General features: G+C 46.7%; 2 protein-coding genes across 15 annotated transcripts in view; one reads left to right on the top strand and one right to left on the bottom strand.

Moving 5' to 3' along the window:
• SHISA5 (shisa family member 5) overlaps nt 1-15,778 on the bottom strand; it is a 27,621-nt gene extending 11,843 nt beyond the window's left edge. The window contains exons 1-3 of one of the 11 annotated variants that reach the window (XM_064432287.1): nt 15,687-15,778; nt 8,562-8,639; nt 7,352-7,405 (exon numbers count right to left, since the gene is read on the bottom strand). In XM_064432287.1, coding sequence (XP_064288357.1) covers nt 7,352-7,405; nt 8,562-8,587 — 80 coding nt within the window. In that variant the 5' untranslated portion in view covers nt 8,588-8,639; nt 15,687-15,778. Of the gene's footprint in view, nt 1-5,896; nt 6,031-7,351; nt 7,406-8,561; nt 8,640-9,228; nt 9,302-10,322; nt 10,684-10,755; nt 11,120-11,854; nt 11,887-12,015; nt 12,057-12,537; nt 12,833-13,778; nt 13,936-15,629 lie in introns of those variants that run through there. The other 10 variants (XM_064432286.1, XM_064432290.1, XM_064432288.1 and 7 more) reach the window with 10 other exon arrangements.
• The window catches only part of RNF123 (ring finger protein 123), a 47,943-nt gene continuing 43,756 nt past the window's right edge, over nt 15,754-19,940 (top strand). The window contains exons 1-3 of one of the 4 annotated variants that reach the window (XM_064432258.1): nt 15,754-15,889; nt 18,054-18,247; nt 19,283-19,367. In XM_064432258.1, coding sequence (XP_064288328.1) covers nt 18,166-18,247; nt 19,283-19,367 — 167 coding nt within the window. In that variant the 5' untranslated portion in view covers nt 15,754-15,889; nt 18,054-18,165. The other 3 variants (XM_064432259.1, XM_064432261.1, XM_064432260.1) reach the window with 3 other exon arrangements.

Here is a 19,940-nt window from a genome sequence, read left to right on the forward strand (position 1 = left end):
GGGACCCAGCTCTGGCTCTGGCGTGAGAAACAAGCTAAAAAAACAATAATGCCACAGGAAGGAAGAAACTCTGCAACTGCCAGAGTGCTATAGAAAAAGAGAAGGCAAGAGTCTTAGGGGAAGAAGTTGGCTAAATATGTGCTGAATGGAGCCTTTACCTGTCTGTGCAAATAGGAATCTGATGTGGATTACTTTAAGCCCAAAATAATAAACTTCAATTTTGTACACAAAGACCCACTGGAAATAAAGCTAACTACTATTTTTTAATATTATATTTACATTACTTTTTTTAATTCTCCATTTTTTAAAATAACATGTTTAGCACAACGTCTTCTTAAGCAGCCTTTATGAGAAAGTGGCAGGGAGGGAACTTCCTGGAGTTTGTGGTCTTATTCAGACATCTGACACCCTGATCCAACAGGTTATTATGGAATATGTATATAAGCATCTCTTCTTGGTCCTTAAAGAGTGCACTTGTACTAAATATGTCTATATATATATATACAAACCCCTTTGTAATACATACTAAAAATACAATTTTCCAATGAAGTTTGCCAGGAAATCTATTATTGTACACTTCATAGAAAACATAGTTAACTGCTGTAAGCAACTAATACATTAAAATATGCACATGACAAGGGGAAAAGTCAAGGCTGCATTCAGAGGGACTGAAGTCTTTCATCAGCAGTGCAAGAATTAACACTGAAGCTTCATACTGGCCCCCAGATAATTTTCAGTGCACTGGACCCTCAGCATACAAACTGTCCTTAAACATAATTAAAGGCATTTGCTTCTGCAGGTGGTAAATAAATTTTAAACATCCCTTTAGTGGCAAAAAGAGAATGTAGAATTACAGATATTTAAGGCAAACAACATGAGTCAGTTCCCTTCCTCCCACCCACTTCAAGGACACAGGATGTTACCCCCACACCCAAATTCAAATCTGGCAATGGCAAGGATTTTTCCTACATGGTTAACTGAATTAACAGAACAAGTTTAACTGAAAAAAAAAACCCAAACAAAACAAAAAACAACTAAGTGCTACACAAAAAATTTCCCCACAAAACCTGCAATATTATCAATTTGCTACTGCCAATACTATACTAATTCTAGAAGCACATTTAAACAACAGATTAGAAACTAACTTGGCCAAAGGGTTAAAGTTGTTTTTTTTTTTCCTGGCAAATTGAAACCTGGCGTATGACTTGCAAAACACACTGGAACTGCAGTAAAAGGAAGTTTGGACTAGGTTACACCCACCTGCTTTGCCTGCCTCATAACCCAGCTTTTATAGGAAACACACCTTTTTCTTCACCCACATGACTCATGTATCATCACATATATAAAATTTCCAAATACTGTGTTTGGGCAGAAGCAAAGTTTGAATTACATTAATTAATTATTCATACTACTATGAACAGACATCCTCCCCCACATTCCCCTTCTCTCCTTCTCTTCTGGAATATTAGTCACCCAGCACAAGGATCATCAAGGAAAATCCAACACTGTACAAACAAGAACACACCACTGCAGCAGAGGTCACATCTGGCCAACCACCACTTCTTTTAAATAGCACTGATTATTAACAAGATCTTCACCAAAAGAGTCACAAAAGTGACTTTGATGACTAGTGCCTTTCACACCCTAAAAAAAAAAATAAGAAAGAAGGAGGTTTTTAAGTTTACCCCTCAGTGGAATAGAGAGCCAGAGATCATGCTAATAAAACAGACATGTATCACATCAAAAATGAATGGTATGAAGTGTTTTGAATACAAAGATTTTGACAAAAGGTCAATCTCCACACAACTGAACATTTCCTGAAATTAAACCAATTTGTTAATTTCACAGAAGACACCACAGCTGCAGTTTTAAAAGGCTGGGCAATTTGAGGGTTTTCTCCTCCTCCCATAATACATCTACAAACACAATCTGTGGCAAATATATCCAGCTACACCTCAGGCCATGGCTTTTTTATGGCAGTAGATGAAAAAGCAGAGTTGATGCTCAAAATGTTCCAATTTTTACAGATCCTAATAAATAACCATAATGGCCTTTTAAACATGTTTTTAAAGGATTCTCTGTTTCTTGGGCTATAGGATCCTTCTCTGAGGGCTACCCTACCTGCAACCTCTTCCACAAGCTCTCTCCAGAGTCAGCTGGTATGTTAAAAATTTACTGTTTTCAGAGTTGCACAGAGGCACAGGAAAACCCACAGCCAGAGGGAACACTCTACCCTGGCAGGTAGCTATGTTCAATAAAGCACACAGCCACAGGAAAATGAACTGCTGAACAAAACCCAAGTGATCAATCTTGCTGTGTCGTTGTGTGCTCAGGTTGGTTGTTGCTGTCACACAGCCCTCTGTGGTCAGCAGGGCACACTAACCCAGCCATGCACATCTGCCTCTTGCACCCAGGCAGCATTTTTCAACCTCTCCTTCCTGCCTGGTTTCTGAGGAAACGAAACCTCAGTGCCTACAGCAGCAGAGACACAAGTGAACTCTCTGCCACCTTCAAGCAGCTTCTTCACCAAGAACACAGCGAGCACAAAACCAAATGAAATGTAAGTTACCACTGCTAATTGTGCAAGCTGATGTTTACTCTTCAGGGTAGTAAAAAGCATAAAACATTTCTTGAAGTAGCTTCAAATCCAAGTCTCAGTTGTTTCCAGGCAAGGAGCTTACATTCCTTGGTGAGATTAGCTTGTGCTCGAACATGAGCCTCACAGAACAGGCTATATGCAGTTTAACTCATTTATTACAGAAAATATCAAGGACCAGCACTGGAAAAGAAATCCTCTGCTCATTAAACAGAGACTGCTTACATTTCTACCAGCTTTTTTTTTTCCAATTTTCATGGAGTCTTCCCTCCAGAAACATTCCACACCCACCTGGACACATTCCTGTGTAACATGCTCCAGGTGACACTGCCTTGGAGGGGGGTTGGACTAGATGATCTCCAGAGGTTCCTTCCAACCCTAGCAATTCTGTGATTCTGTAATTACCTTCATTATTTACTTTCTTATCACTGGCAACCTATTACAGATCCTGGAGTATCCAAATATACCAGAAAGTGTAAACTGAAGTCCCCAGCAGTAATAGCAGGGGAGAAGAAACAGGGCATAGTTCAATATAATTTTTGATCTTGTCTGTGGAGAAAACATGGGCTTGAAAATATCTAAACCAGACAAAGAAAATCAGGATAATCATATCTTTCACTGTTAAAAATATGCTGGTTTTGCCAGGTTAGCCTGTAGCAGCCTATTGTAGATGCCACATTTCAACCAGGCATGGATTTTCTCTGTATCACAAAAGGACAAGGAAGCCACAAGACAATACATGGCTCAAACCCCAAATGAGCACATCCCCATCCAAAAAGGCTGGTCTGTCTTCTGCTGGCCAAAGCTTCCCAGGAAGATGGACATTCTGTCTGCCCCTTCTCATAAGGAGGAGCAGCCTTGCCTCAGGCATTACTGTACCTGCTACACAATCTGCTGTAACCTACAGGCAAAAATTAATTCAGAAACAGCCAAATTAACTGTGTACACAGACAATGTGAAGCTTTGTTTCCAATTAGAAAGCCCAGTATCAGCTGCCCAACTACATTATTTTGTCCTGTAACTCTTGATACAGATGTTCTGAATTGCTCCACCTCCTTAAACACTCAAATACTTCACAATTAGTTGAATTGTGGATATGAGTCATCTAATTTCCTTTTCCAGTAAGGGTCACTATTGGAAAATTGGCATACCAAGGCTAAGTAATCACATTACCAATGAAAATAATAACAAGTTCTGTCCTGGTGAATCAGTGCTCTGCTTTTTGCACAGTTTCTTAAAATAAGAATACTACATACAGCAAATGAAAAGGGGAAACCAACTAAATTAACCTCACTACTCACAATCCATCTTTGAAACCAGAGTAAAGCAGGGGAAAACTCAGTAATTCAATCAAATTGGGGGGGGAGAAATCCTGAAACACCTTCCAGTAGTAAACTGTGCCACAACACATTCACTGGCAGCAGAAATTGGAGAAATCACTTATGGTCAAGGAAAAATGGTGACAAATTTATCAAGTTCAGCAGTATGAAACTTAGAAGTGCATTATTAACACACTCCAATTGAGTGCAATTTATTGTCTTTAAAATGTCCAAAGATTACAGAGTATGGACCACTTGCAATGTGAAATACACTTAACAGGTTGCCCAAAATGCACACCTGCATCAACAGCCCCTGATACTGAAACACATTAGTATCAAAGGATGATACTAAAAAGAAACCTGCTGAAAACTGGTGCTTTGCTTGCACTTCTGCAGAAAACCTTGGAATAAACGCAGCAAAAGAGCAAAAGTATAAGCAAACTAGAAATTGCTCAGCCAGGCGAGACAACAAAGAACAAACATTCCACCAGTAGCCCTTCCCTAACCCTGGCCTTAGAATTATGGTGTAATTGTGGCAGGATTTCCAAGCAGGGAGAAGAAACACCCAGACCACAGAGTCCAGTGGCAAGTCCACAGGTAGTCTGTAACTTGCCCTCAGAATGGGGAAGTTCTCTTAAAAAGACAGAATTTGTGAGCAGTGTGCCAGGGTGGTAACTCTATCTAGAAATCAGCCTGATGCAAAAATGGAGAAGTAAACACTTTCTGACCCATAATGCCAGGAAATCATCACCTTCTTCTCAAAGGCAGTGTCAAAGGTAGTATGTGCAACTCCTAAGAAAGAACAGGGCACTAAAGGAAGTTGCCCTTTTTGCTTCCTGTCATGTTACAAAATGTTCAAAGAGAATGATCATCTTATTGGAGATACAAAGAAATATTCTGACATCAGCCCTTCTCTCTACACAGTGAAGAATTAACCTAACACAGTCATCAAGAAACAAGGCAAAACCTGCCTTTTAAAAGAAACTGGCACAGAGAGAGAGGGTGGAGTATACCTTGCAGGCAAGGAAGCAGGACAATTCTTCCAGAAGGAATTCAGCTTACTACTTGGTTAAAAAAGCATAGAAACCTCAACACACACAACACAAAACTCCAGGCACTGTCTGTAACTAAACAAAAACCTACTTGGTGTCCCACTGGCTGCAGTCACAGACAGTGCCACTCACTGCAATTCCCAGTATTGAAACACCCTAAATGGGACAGCTCAGTCGTAAGTCATTCTGGAAAGATCTGAGATGTGGTTTTTCTCCAGAGTCCCATCCAGGTGGCTTTTCAAGGACAGTATTCCTGTGAGTAATTAACACCTTTCTAATAAAATGCCTAACAAGAAGGTAAGTTTGATGCCAAGTCTAGGCCTTTGCACAACACTAATTTTTCAAAGCTGCAATGTAATTGAAAGGGAAAAGAGAAGAAAAGAAAAGATCTTCTCAAGCTGAGACATCCACAGTTCTCTTTTTAAACATTCCATAGCTGAAAACAAAGATAATTAAAACAATTTAACTGCTCCTTCCTAAACGCTTTTTTCTGTCACTTACAAAGAGCAAGCCCTGACTTCAAGATAAGGCTCGTGCCTGCTGTACTGGAACCACACATCTGAAGACTGAGAAGGGGCATCCCTCCTCCAAAACATTGGTTACATTAAATCCTCCTCCTGGAAGAGACACCGCCAAAGAGACCACGGCTCCAAGACATCCAAGCACCCTTTCCACACCACCACGGCAGTGCCTCTGGCCTTTAGCGCGGCTCCTTCCAGCCGGCAGGTGAGGATGCGCCGGGACTTACAGAGCTCAGCGCGGCCGCGACCCCCGCCCGCCGCTCCCGGGGCGACGCGGCTCGCACGGCCCCGCTCGCAGCCGGCACTGAACCCGCTCCGCCGGAGGGCCCGGGAAGGCCGGGCGGGTTCCCCCCGCAGCTGTCGGGGTCCCCCCGGGGCTGTCGGGTCCCCTCCCGCAGCCCCGCTTACCCCATGCTCGCCGCCGCCGCCGCTCGCCCGCCGCCCGGCCCCGCGCACGTCACGGCGCCCGCACCGCCCCTTAAAGGGGAGCCCCGGCGCTGCCGAGCGCCCGAACCCGGCACAGACATCCCTCAGCCACACACAGCACAGGAAGGACAGGGAAGGGCTGGAGAGAGCCCAGGGCTGTTGGTAAGATGTGCACGATGTTGATAAGAGGGCTGCAGCAGCTCCCCTAAGGAGACAGGCTGGGAGAGCTGGGGCTGCTCAGCCTGGAGAAGAGAAGCCTGTGTGAACACTCCCCAGCACTTCCCAGTGTCCAAAGGAGCTACAGGGAACCGGAGAGGGGCTCTTTGTCAGGAACGGGAGTGACAGAATCACAGAATTTCTAGGTTGGAAGGGACCTTTAAGATCACTTAGTCCAACCAACAGGACAGGGAGTAAATGGGTATAAACTGAGAGTAAATTTAGGTTGGCTTTTAGGAAGAAAGGTTTTACTATGAGGGTGGTGATGCACTAGAACAGGTTTCCAATGGAAGCTGTCCCAGTCCTGGCTGTGTTCAAGGCCAGGCTGGATGAGCCTTCAGTAAGTGGGACCTGTGTCCCTGGCCAGGGCAGAGAAAGGCTGGGAATAGATCATCCTTAATGTGCATTCCAACCCTGTAACATTCTGTGATTAATCCCTGTCCTCTGTTCATCATCTTCTGCACTGTGAAAAACTGACACTTTTTTACAGCAGGACTCCTGTCATCACCAATATAGGCTTAAAGGAATTCTTTCCAAGACTGAAAGAGATGGAGAAAATTGATAGAAACTAACTGCAAAAGATGCTAGAACACCAAGGACCTACTTCAAACAAAAGCAGATTTTCTTCCAGAGCCACTATGGATTTTCTAAGAGCACAAAGCACAGAGAAATGGCCATAAACTGAAACAGAGGATGTTCCACCTCATCGTGAGGAAGAACTTCTTTATGTTAAGAATGGCAGAGCACTGGAAGAGGCTCCCCACAGAGTGAGTGGGGTCTCCCCTCTGGAGACATTCAAGTCACACCTGTGTCAGCTGCTCCAGGTGACCCTGCCTTGGCAGGAGGGTTGGGCTGGATCCCCAGAGGTCCCTTCCAACCCCAACTGTTCTGTGACTCTGTGCTAATGCTTCAAACTCCTGTTCAGCAGGGAGGATGCAGATTATTATACAGAGAGACCGTTCAGGTCTACATAGCAACACACAGCTTCTTCCTCATGTCTCTCCTTCTTCCAACACACACAGATCTTGAGTGTTCCAAACTCTTAACACACAAATTAGTATTTCTATTTTTGTATTCTAGCAGCACAGAATCATGGAATTGTTAGGCTGGAAAAGATCTTTAAGATCACAGAGTTCAACTGTTAACCCAGCACTGCCATGTCCTGATTACACAATGAAGAACCTCTATACAAATCCCATTTTAAAAGCTTGCATGGCTTACCTGGGGCCAGAAAAGTCTAAATCAGGATCCTGAAAAATGTCCGAGTCAGAGATCCTGTAACAAGAGAATTAAACTCAAAAAAAATGGAATTTATTACTTATTAAAGTTACCTAACCAAGTTTCAAGTGCTTAAGCAAGGTAATGTACACTAAAAGGAGAGATTCTTTTGGTTGCCTGTGGTGCTAGAAATATGGACTTGACAATAGCCTGACAGCACTGTTCCAAGGCAGTTTCGCAAAATCCAAAAACAAATAGACCATAGATACAGAGCAGCTGTGGATAAATGCACTTACTGCATTAGCCCTAAGTAAATAAAGTTAGTCAGTGATTAACAACAAAAATCAACAAATACAGCTTTTTACTAAGCTCACCTTCACCATTAACCAAGTTTAGTTTCACCCAGGTATGCTCTGACAGGCATCCCTGCTTTGGGGAGGAGACGAGCAAGTACAGCAATTTGTCCACCAAGTGGGGCCATATTCTCATCCTCCACACAGAAAAAAACAAACACCAATTTTATTAGGGTTTCTGTTACCTTCAGTCAAACTGAACCAAAGGCAGAACAGAAGTGTGACACTTCAATGTCACTCCCTCCTCCACCTGGCTAAGGATCTCTGACAGTCTTTGCTCCACACTACCACTGCACATCATCGTGGCCTCCAAGGAGCAGATCTGCACTTTGAACAAGTCCTCTTATGCCTGGGTAAAGGGGAGTGATGCTCACTTTCCCTGCAGGGAGGTGGCTGCTCTTCTGTGCTTCACAGAGACAACATCGAGCTCAGGCCAGTGCTTCACCCCAGACATCCTCCAGTGGTTAAGCCCTGCCTGAGCCAGGTGCAAGACAAGCAAGTGGCTCAAGTTTGCACTCAACCAGCCTCATTTATTCTCCACAGCAAGCCTGGCAATTTTTTTTCCACATTTTCCACTCTGTGACTACAGTAATAACTCCACAATAGGTGGTTTTAGAGCGTGTCCTCTCTGCTCCTTTGGGATGCCTTCCCCTTGGTAACATTCTCCATCTGGAGCAGGTACCAGTGGTACCTATCTGGTGTCCTTGAGCATCCTAAAATGTGAAGTTAAGCTTTCAATAACAAGGACTTTCCACATGACATAGCAATACTGACAGTGACAACCATTTTAACAAGCATCAATGCATATTGTATCAGGCCTTGAAGCCCACCCACAAAGGTAAAAAAAACCATATCCCAACCAGTTGGTGGATGCAAGTTTCCTCATTTTCTCGGCGATCTTCTTTACAGTTTCCAGAGGGTCTTCAGCATCAGGAGACCTTCAGAAAAATTAAACAGAGTGTAAGTATTGGAAAATTATTAAGACAACACAAATCAGTTCATGCATTAATTTATCCAACTCATTGTTCCCTTTCTACAAGTAACAAGCATTAATGCTGACCCCTGATAGAGATCTAGAAGAGAAAGGTCTTTTAGGAAGATTTAACCATTAAACAGTGTGGTTTTGTCATTTGATGACAGAATTGTAATGTGTTGTACACACTCAGTTTGCCTTATTAAGCTGATTGCACTGGAATTTTTGTTCATCAAATTTTAGGAATACATTAAAGCAACAGTATCAATCCAGACAAGATCCACAGCAGAAATCAGGACAGGATTGTGCAAGCTGCACCTCATCAAAATAACCAGTATATGCCTGACAATCCTCACCCAGAACTGAGAAGAGTTACAGACCAATAGTTAGTCAGTAAAGAAATAATCATACAAAGTCTTTTTCTCATCCTGATAAGATCACCTAAGTTAACATTTAAAAATGCTGAAAGTACTTGGTACTTTTGGTATACCGAAATACTTTGTGAAATTACACAGGAAGGCAACCAACAAAAGGTCTTACAAACCAAGTATTTCCTTCTTACACAGAGAGTAGCTCATCTTCATTAAGCACCTCTAGCCAAATGTTCACACAGACATAAGCACTAAACTGCATGAAAATATGAGATGCTGGTATTACTTTCTTCACTATATCTGATAGTAGCTACCAAATTACTGTAAAGACTCAAAAGAGCAACATGAGTTGCCAAAAAGTTTAAAAATACCAAAAGGCCCTAAAATCAGTTAGAATAAAATGTTGAATTTTCCTAGAGATTTGCCTTGATGGAAAAGATGCAACACCACTGCATTCACTGTAGGTCTGGATTTCCCTGCGACTTGGTTGTTTGTACCTGTTGCTTTGCTTACTTCACAGAAAATCCTAATCCTGATAATCCACTGCAGAAAACAGAGATGTCATAGAACAGATTCTTAGAACTAAAATCAGTCCAGCAGCATTCCCACTGCAAGCATCACCTGGTGCAGCCCTAGTGGTAATCAATGGGGATGTTCAGGGACCAGGATGGCTCCCTTAGGGAACATCCCACACTTTCCAGAACTGCATTGGGCTGACACATTCCTTATGATACTGGCTGTTTTCTCTGTCCTTGCCCTCCCAAGCCTGAGTAACTGCACCATAAGAATAGCATATTAAAAGCTTTTAACTGCCACCAAAAAAAAACCTTCTCAAAGGTTAAGCAAAATCATTTCCCAAGAAGGGTATCACTTCATTTTTCAGTGACAAATCCTGCAGTCAGCTCGTTTCTATTCATCATTCTCCTTCCTATCACATGAATAAGACATACCCTGGTATCTTGCTCCTAAACCACACTCCATCCAAAAAAGCTCAAATTCCTTCAGGTGTAGTTGTTCAGAGAAAGAAAAAAAAAAAAAAAAGTGGCAAAGACAGTATTTAAACTGACTTTAACATCTGAAAATTCAGTCTTCACTCTCTGGCATCACGAAATACCTGAATACTGTTGCCTGGAATAAATCACAAAACTTTTCCAAACAGTGTTAAAATGATAATATGAATGCAAGTCTTTAATTGACAGCCTTAATGGTGCACAATACAGCGATATGCACACACAATACAGTATTTTTACATTTTTTTCTAAGGTTGATTAGAATACCTATCAAGTATTGTCCAGTAAGAAGAGCAGTTGGTTAAGTCATTTCCCCCTGGGTTCTGCCCCATTGGAGCCCTCCCCAATCTTTTTTAGCCTACACTTTACTGTGTCTACAATACAAGCTGCAAAACGAAGTGTCCTTGCTAGACTAAAGGCAAGACTAAACAGAATTTCAAGAATGTAGTAGTAAGGGTTTGGTAAACTATGAAGGAGGACAGGAAAAGTACTAGAAGTGAGAACTTTGTATTAACAGCCTACAACGTTACAAATACATGAAAAATATATAAAAGCTAAAAATATTTAGGCATCAGAGACAACAATAAAAAGAAAAACAAAAATCTTTTAAGGGCTTAAATATGGAGGTTCATTAAATAGAAACAAAGAGGAACTTCTGTACCCATAGCACAGTACTTTTTACAGCTCTACATGTGCTTACACGTGGTCAATCAAATTTTTCTTCTGCAGACACCTAACACCACCCGACTCCTCCCTTCCTCCTCTATCCCTAACAAGGAAATGACAGGTAGCTAAACCAATACCGAAATACTTTGTGAAATTACACAGGAAGGCAACCAACAAAATTCCTCCCTTCATCTCACAATTGTACTACTGCAGCACAATAAAATAACAAGGAAAACCAAAAGCCCAGGCCAGTTCTCAGGTGGCTGAGCTGAGCCAACAAGGGCCCCAGCAGCACACGAAAGAAGAATTTGGTGCCTCTGCTTTGTTCCTCTCTTCCTCCATCAGCTGTGGCATCCATGAGACCCTTTCTCAAGTGACTGAATTCTCCAGCCCATCAACTGATGGCACTTTTTTCCCCCCAGCCAGATGGTTTAATTATTTGAATCACCTGAGAACCGCTACACCCAACCCAACACAATCCAGTTACTGAGGGGCTCCTCCTATCCTCCAGGGCATCAGCATGATGATTTCACACCATCAGTACCACACAAAACCTTTAAAGACTGACCAAGTCCCATCTCAAGAGCAGAGCTGCCAAACTCTTCCCACCCAGTCCCCAGTCACTGCAATAAGTACTAACTTCTCCCCCTATTTATTCAAGAGCAACTTGCATACTGTTACAGCTATAGCACCTTTGTGGTGAGTCACCTTAAAGACTCCTTTTTCTGGAGTACCTTGAAGTACTTACAGATAAAACTCTGACCATGTCAGCCACACTCATTTCAGCTCAGCCCCCCAACAGAACAAACTGTGATCCTGGATTACTCTGACCAAGTCAAATGTCTTTGTGCATATCACAAGCAACTTTTCTGCACAGGTTTGTGCAGAACTGGATCTCCCTGACCAAGTGATACCACTAATATAAAATATAAAGAGTGCTTCTCCTTCTCTGAGACCTCACCAGCTAAGTTCTGTGATCACATCCACTTTTTCTAACGACGAAGTTGGGGAAGACCACATGGTACATCCTCTAAGCACAATAACAAATTAGCAACAGATAGGGCTTGTAAAAAAAAACACCAATTATCAATAATAGCATTTGATGTATGAACTCAATCATCAAACAAGCTTACGTAAGTATGCTGTTCATGTGATATCATCACTGAACACCTCAGTGTTTCTATTGTCTTCCAGTAAAAGTGCAGAATTTACTGAGTCGGGGTGAAAAGGTGAAGGTTTTTGATTGGATGCTTCAAGAATAACCCGCAGCCACTTTAGTACATCATTACCTTACCTTAGTTACCAGCAGCCCCTATCATCACGTCCCTGCTGGCCGACACCACGGCTCAACACAAACTCACCGAACTTCAGCAGGACTTTTCCCTCAGCAGGACTTTTCCCAAATTCCGCGCCAAAACAACTGTGGGCACCTCCCGCCGCGACCGCGTGCCCCCAAAACCACGGCTCCAACGTGTCCCTAAAACCAGGGTTCTACAGCCCCCAAAACCACGGCTCCAACATGTCCCTAAAACCACGGCTCCACAGGCCCCAACACCACGGCTCCAACGTGTCCCTAAAACCAGGGTTCTATAGCCCCCAAAACCACGGTTCCACGTGTCCCCAAAACCACGCGCTCCTCAGTCCCCGCCCCGGCACGGGCGGCAGAGCTGAGGGGGCTGAGCTCGCAGCCTGGGGCTCCTGACGCGGGGGGCTTCGGCCGGGCCTCGCCGGGGGATGTGATCACCGCCTCCGAAAGCGACGCGGAGCCCCCCAACCCCCCCGAGCACCGGGGCCCCGCCGCTCCCCGCTCCCGCACCTTCCCGCGCTCACCGGCCGCCGACAGCAGGAGGACGAGGAGGAGGCAGAGGCCGAGCACGCCCCGACACAGCGGCGGGAGAGCGGCCGCGCCCCGGGGTGCGCAGGCAGGGGGCGGCCCGCGGGAAGCGGCCGAGGCTCCGGGCGGGACGGGGCGGGGCGGCCCCGGCTCGGGAGGGCCCTGAGGCGGTCCCCGGGCCCCGATCTCAGTTCCCCATTCCCCACTAGCCGATCCCTGTGCCCCGTTCCCCAACGCGGCTGCGGCAGTGCCAACTGAAGGCTTCTTTCTCCCTGAGGGGACGCCTCACCGCAGTATCACGGAGTCATTTAGCTTGGAAAGGAACTCTGAAGAGCATCGAGTGCAACCTGTGACTGATCACCACCATGTCAATCACACTGTCAAAAATAGGTTAGAAACTGTTGTAAAATAGTTGATAATTGTTAAGCACGTACTGTTAAAAAGTTTGGTTATCATATTGTTACAGGGTAGTTATAAGAAATACGGTACTCAGCGTACCGTATTACACCTAAGTAAAGTGCACTCACCCCCAAGCAAAGCCAGCCACCCTGGACAGAACTGTAAGGGACAATCAAGCGCCTTAACCATAATGCAAATGAAGGATCCCAACAGAAACCAATCCAAAGGAACAAAAAAATGTATAAAAAGGGAGCATCCAAGCCAGTGGGATCGTATGCCGCTCCACCTGGAACATCAGGAACATCTCTGCCCAAGAAAGGAAGAAGATCCAGCGCTGGCTCTGCAGCATCCTCACTTCTCAGGAACGCTCCTGCTGGACCTGCAGGCTCTCCAAGCTCTAGGCCTTATAATAAAAGGTGGGATCACTTGAGCTCCAGGAGCGTGTCCCCGTTTATAACAAGACCATGGCACCAAGTGCCACATCCAAGCTTGCCAAGGTGCTTGTTCCCTGAATGAATCACTTCTGTCAGCATCTAGTTAATGGAGTTATGTCATGCCCTAGCCTTGGAAGGCCAAGCAAAATACAGAAAGGCTGGTGACAAAATCCCAAGCACCAGAGTTTGGCTTGGAAGGTGGTTGGTAAAAGAGGATCTGGGAACACTAAAGGCAGGAGCTGAAAGAAACAGTCACTCCCAGCAGTGTCACACACCTAATATTTTAGGACTTCTGGGAAGTTCAGGTTTCTATCCTGGTCCTGAACTGCATTTCAGACCTGAATTCTTCAAGGCTGGATTTCACATTCTTTTTCCCTATTCTGGTTGTACCTGACCCATTGTCTGGTTGTTGTCCAGGCAGGTTCCTTAGTGGACTCTGATGCTGAGGAAATGTTCTGGCTGCCTGGGCACTCCACCTGAGCCCATAGCCTGGTCTGCCTTCCCCTAGGGACTGCTCCTGCCTCTGGATCAAAACCTGTGCTGCAGCACTGTTGCTAAAGAACACCAGGATTGATGAAGCAGCCCCCTTCTCAGTAAGTTTCTGAGGGTAAATGGCCTCTGCTCTATGCTTCCCTCTGGTTGCCTTTTTTCCTTCACAAGACATCCTCACAGGCCTTCCAGAAGGTGTCTCAAGGAAAGGGTTCAGTCTCCCCTACCCTGCCTGCTTCCCAGCACATTGCAGAATCTCTCACTCACAGGAGAGGAAGCTCAGGTGTGTTAGATGACTTGGGAGCACTGGCAGAGGTAAATGGTCAGCAATCCAGAGGCTGGTGCAGGCCTCTTCCACACAGAATCCCGTGTTTATTAAAGGTAAATTCTTCAGTCTGTTTAGATCCAGTTGAAGAGCCAGGACAGTTTCTTGACCATATCTTAGGTAACAGGTGTTGTGTATGCCAAAGTCTTGGGTAGGTTCAGACTCGTGGCTAGGAGGAAGATCTGCCAAGTTCAAGAAGTGGTTTATAGGAAAAGGCTATTTCTTGAGCTCCACCAATGCTATAACCAAATACCTGTGTGAATTGTGGATTGTTTTCCGTACCTGACTTGAAGGCTGTATGTGAGTTCAAGAACTGTATCAAGTACATTGTTGTCATATTTGCACACAAGTAAATATTGACAGAAGTGGAGAAATTCTGTTGCTTTCCAGAAGTGAATTGGTCAGTGAGTCTACATCACCACTGTGCCCCACTGTCTGGTGTTAAGATGGAAAAAATGACTGAACTGTGTGGTGTTGTGATTTCCCCATACCTTAGGAGAGTGAAAGACTGCAAAGTTATTGTTTCTCGGGCAGAAACCTTTACATTTCAATGAGTCTCCTGTAAGAGGCCTGGGTTTAATAGCAAGGAGAAGCTGCACAAGATCAAACTTCAAGACACAGAGCATTTTGTCCCCAGTGGCTCAGTGTAATGGTCCTGTGGCCAGATACTTTTGTCAGGCCTGAGAGAGCCTCCCAGTGCACTTTATTGTGCTGGTAAGTGGGGTCAGGGCCAGAACTGGGGCACGGTGCATGGCAGGTCTGCAGCAGCATCTGGGCTGCCTGTGGGGATTCTGGGCCCAACGCTGCAGGCTGGAGCAGTCCTGGATCCACACAGGCCCAGGGGTGCTGGAGCCTCTGACATTTTCTGGATCTGGGGAGACACAAGAGGACCCTGATGGTAGCTGGCTGGTGGTGCTGGGGCTGCTGGAGTTGGGTGCCAGCGAGCTCTGTGGGTGGTGAGGCCCTGGCACAAGTTACCCGGAGAAGCCATGACTGCTCCATCCCTGCAAGTGTTCAAGGCCAGACTGGAAGTGGTTTGGAGCACCTGGTCTAGTGGGAGCTGTCCCTGCCCATAGCAGGGAGGTGGAATTAGATTATTTTTCAGGTTCCTTACAACCCAAATCATTTTGTGAATCTATCTTGAAAGTGTTAGAAGCTCCAGTCCATGCTCCCTGGGCCCTTGTGGATCCAAGACTGCTGCCATTTGCAGAGCCGGACCCAGAATCCCCACAGCCAGCCTGAATGCCACCACAGGACCTGTTGTGGACCGTCCCCCAGTCCTGGCCCTGATCCCGCTCCACAGGCACAATAAAGCGCACTGAGAGGCCCCACGCTCATGTGTCAGCTTCCTCCTCCTCCTCTCTGTCCAAGGGCAGCGTGCAGGGTCTGGCCCAGAGGGTCGCTGTCTCCCCGGGTGTCAGCAGCACCTGCCCTGGCCTCCTCCGCGTCCACGGCCGAGAGTTTCGCGTCTCGGTGTCCCCGACCTTCCTCGGGTTCCTCCAGGGAAGTCCACACAAGCAGCGGGGGGTCTCTGCCCCCGGTCCTTGCCCGGAGCAGCGCACCGCGGCCCGGCCCTGCCCGAGCGCGCAGAGAGTCCCTGCCGTCTCCCGGCAACGCGTCCCGCCCGCCCGCCATGGCCCTCGCGGGTCGCCGTAGCGGCGGCGGCGGCGGCGCGGCCGGGCCGGCGGTGAGTGCGGCGGCCGCGGGCCCGGTCCCGGTGCCGGCGGCGCGGGGCCCCCCGGGGCCGCGGGGGCGCTCGGGGCACGGCCGGCTCGGGGAGCGTCGTCCGGCTGTGCGAGAGGCGCCCGATCGAGGGGTGGCTGCCGCGCCTCACGGGCTGTAGGCAGGTGTGGGGGGTTCTGGGCTTTGGGGTGCTCGTGGGCATGGAGAGTCCTTCCGGGTCTGGGGTGTCTGTGGCTGCAGGGAGCGCCGCCCGGCCCGGGGGCTGGCTCGGGCTTGTGGGGCGCCGCTGGGTGAGTCCGGCTTTGGGGCAGGCTCCTGTGTGGGCACGGCAGTGCTGCCCGGTGGCTGTGGGCTGGGGGTGCCGGCAGGTTGGGGTGCCGCGGGTCCCTCGCCTGGGCTGAGGGCAGGGCAGTTCTGTGATCCGTGTCGGGCTGTGCTGTTTCCCCTTGCCTGCTGCGAGGCTCGGGGCTTGGCCGGCAGCTGCCACACAAAGTTGTGTTGGCCGGCCTGCCTTCTCGGCCTCCTCGCCTGCCTCCAGCCGCCTCCACTTCAGCTCTGGCTGCTCCTGTCTTGTGTGTCCTGCCCTGCTGCTGCAAGCTGCTGGCTTTTGCCGAGAGAAGGGAGTTCAGCCCGGGGCCAGGCTCTGAGCAGGGCGCCTTGGCTTCTGTGAATCGCACAGGGGCAGATGTGTGTCGCGCTGCCCTTTCTCAGACCTGTTGAAAGCAACATCTGCTCCAGCCGAGCAAACACCCTGGCACTGCAGCGGTGCCAGCCCTGCATCTCACATGGTGCCAGTGTGGCAGTGCTGTGTGCTCTGCCTTGGGCATTCAGGCTGTTTCAGCAGCGCTGGTTACCAGAGTGGCTGGCTGTAGGAGAGCCATGGGCACTCCTGACTGCCCTCGGGTGTTTTAAACTTCTTCTGACAGAGGTGAAATCATGTCATGTGTCGAGTACTTTTAGGATAGTACACACTGTGCTGTCTGCTCTGCTTTGGTAGTAAACGATGAGTTTCTCGTGATTGTTTTATCTCTTGTTTTGAGTTCCTGACGCATCATTCAGGGCCTTTGATCCAGGCTGGTTTTTGCTTTGTTCCCGCTGTTTTGCTCAGCAGTGCTGCAGGAGGGAGGCCAGGCAGTGTTGCTCCATTGCTGAGTGCTGGGGTGGTCCTGAGGAAAGGGGTTTTAGGAAATCCTTTCCCATGTATAGCTGAAGCTCATGTGATTTTGTGTCGCTGTGGCACTTGCGTCACTTGGCACTCCTTTTCTGGAGTCACTAACTTTTCTTGGGTTCACCTTAGTTTCTGCTCTGCATGAGATTGCCAACAAGCATTTAATTCCTGCAGCCTTTGCTCCTGTTGCATCTTCCTGGTGCTCTGTGTGTCATAAAGTGCTTTGACAGATGGATGTCCAGGGAGAGTCTTCGAGTGAGGGTTGGCTATTGGGGCAGCTGGAAGCAGGAGAGGGGTATAGCCTAACATTTGGAAGCTGGAAGGAACCAGCCACTTGAATGTATTCTTTTTGTCCTGGCACGTCAGCTCTGATAGCATTCTAGTGATACCAGGAAGGTTCCTGAATGTGTAGTCTCGTGGTGGATTTTCACTTGTAAACACTATTGTGTATTACCTGTGTCTGCTTTTGTCCCTGTGACTCTGACAGCTGGGTCTTTCGCTTTGTAGTCAGTGATATTCTATTGTAGTCCAGTCCATCTGCATTTGTCTCATTCCTTTTTCCTCTCTCTTTGCTTTGGGTGGTGGAATAATCTAAACACCTGCTAAACAGAAGACTAACCAGGCACAAGTTGCTGTCCTAAAGAATACAGGGCAGGAGAGAAGGGCAGAAGTGTTTGTCAGGACGTGAGCAGCAGTGCGGCGCGGTTCCCAGTCTCAGCAGAGTCTGGCAGTGGTGGTGGCCCTGTGCTGGCCCAGTGCTTCTGGCCCAGGCTTGCTGTGAAGGTTTCTGGCTCGGTTGTGCCTGTGCCTTTGTTTGGAGTGGGGTTTGTGTGGCTGTCTGGGGTGTGGCTTAATGGTTTGTCTGCTTTGGGAAGGTTTTGGACAACAGTGGGACTGAGAGCAGGGTCTGCAGTTAGTTGGTTTGGGGCTCTTGTGTAATGTCATTAGGACATACAAGGACTGTGGCTATTTTTTGGCTTATCCCTGTTGTTTAATTCAGGTAAACCAACCTCCAAGAAAGGGAGAAGTCTAAAGGCAGCATCCTCCCCAGAAGGTTTTGTTCTAGGCATCTGCCCATCTTATGTCTGCTCTGGAAGTGGTGCCTGTGAAGAATGACGTCGAGAGGTGCTGGGACTGCTTTCTCAAGGAAGAATTACAGGCTGAGCACTGAGCCAGAGAAGTCCAAGGTCACAGGTAGGGTCCTGTACATGCCTTGTGAAAACAGGAGCACTGTGGATCCAGGGAGCATCCCTTGCCTTGCTTGAGATCAGCTGCCTTCCAATTGCAGTCACCTTGGCAGTGTGAGTTGTAGGGGGGCTGAAACTGAGTAAATCCTCAAAGTGAGATGAGATTTTGGATGGGACATTCCTGCAGTACTAATGACTCCAGAAACTCAGGTCACAGAGCCTTTTCTTCAGCACACAGCCCTGTTTCATAAGGCTGGAGAATGTTTTGTTGCCTGCCTGCCATCTGATTTGAGACTCATCTGATTTAGGGAGTTCCCCTTCCAGGATGAACAGCTTGTCAAATTCTCAAATGAATCCTTTTCTGGGAAATTCTGCTACCTGCCAGGCAGTCTGATTTTTTTCTTGGCATCACCAATCCAGCACAAGTGTGCTTATGAGACCACAAATCTGGCATTTGAGGGCACTGTTGCACTCAGAAGCAAGGAATGCTGCATCAGTGTGACACTAAGGGTTGTTTAGTGAAGGTGAGGCACACATCATTAAAGAGGGTTCTGGGTTACATGAGGTGAGCTGCTCCTGCAGCCTTTCCATCTCAGCATCTTTTATGTGGTTAAAAGACATCCTGAATATGAATAGGACATCAGGAATTGCAGTAGTGTTAAGATTTTTTTTTAAATGAAATTGGATTCCTACTTTCAGCTTTTGGAGTTACTTTAGCACAGCAGGAAGTAGCACAGCAGGATTCCTGAAGATGCACTTCCACCTGTGTGTAGAGATTTGTAGGCTCCCAGTTGCTATGGCAGAGCAGCTCAAATTGGAAAGAGTTTTTTTTTGGGGGATGCACCCAATAATGCTGGACTCTGGTTCTGCTAGTGAGGACAGTAAGGTGATGAATGACTGCTGAAGCTGCATTTTCCATTGTGTTGATCAGCAAACATGAACATAATTTATCCATAGTTATGAGCTTCTTGCTTGTGTATGAAATTCATGTTTGAGTTTACCCCAGACTCTCTGAGCTTATTTCCTTTCTGTTTCTCCCAAGGGATTGTGAACAGCAGGCTGCTGAATGATTATCTGCATCGAGTCTTTACCAGTGCTGATGGGAACCAGCCTGCAGCTGCTTACAGGTATCAGACTTCTCACTGCCCAGGTGGCAAGCGATGCCACCTCCAGATAAACAGCACTGTGTGAAAGGAAAGATCTTTTAGTGCCACACAGTGATCTTTGTTGAAAACACAGCAGCTCCATGTTACAGAAACAACTCTGAGGTCTTTTAGCAGCTTTTTCAAACTGCAGGGCTTGTGAGGAAGGACTCTTTTTTTGCATGAAAAATCCCATATACCAGCACACTAGGCAACATTTTTGAAATAAGTAGGCATTCACCTGATTGTTCCTGTTCCCCCTTTGCTTGTAAGGAAGTGCAAAATGAACATGTGTCAGGTGCAGGAATTAAAAATAGTGTCCTGTAACATAAAGGCAATACTGTTACTGATCCATGCAATACCATACATTTTCCAGGCTGTGGAACTGCTGGTACTTTTATTAGGAGTCACCAAAGGAAGAGAAACACAAAATTCCTCTTTAGTGACTGCTTTTTTCCTATTTATTTTCAGTTCTCCTTCACCTTTTAATTCCAGAAACTTGTAGTGTTGGATGAAAAGAATTCCTCTTGCATCTCTTTTGCCAGAGGCAAGTCAGAC

The sequence above is a fragment of the Passer domesticus genome, chromosome 9, assembly GCF_036417665.1.
Source record: "Passer domesticus isolate bPasDom1 chromosome 9, bPasDom1.hap1, whole genome shotgun sequence".
Lineage (NCBI taxonomy): Eukaryota > Metazoa > Chordata > Aves > Passeriformes > Passeridae > Passer > Passer domesticus.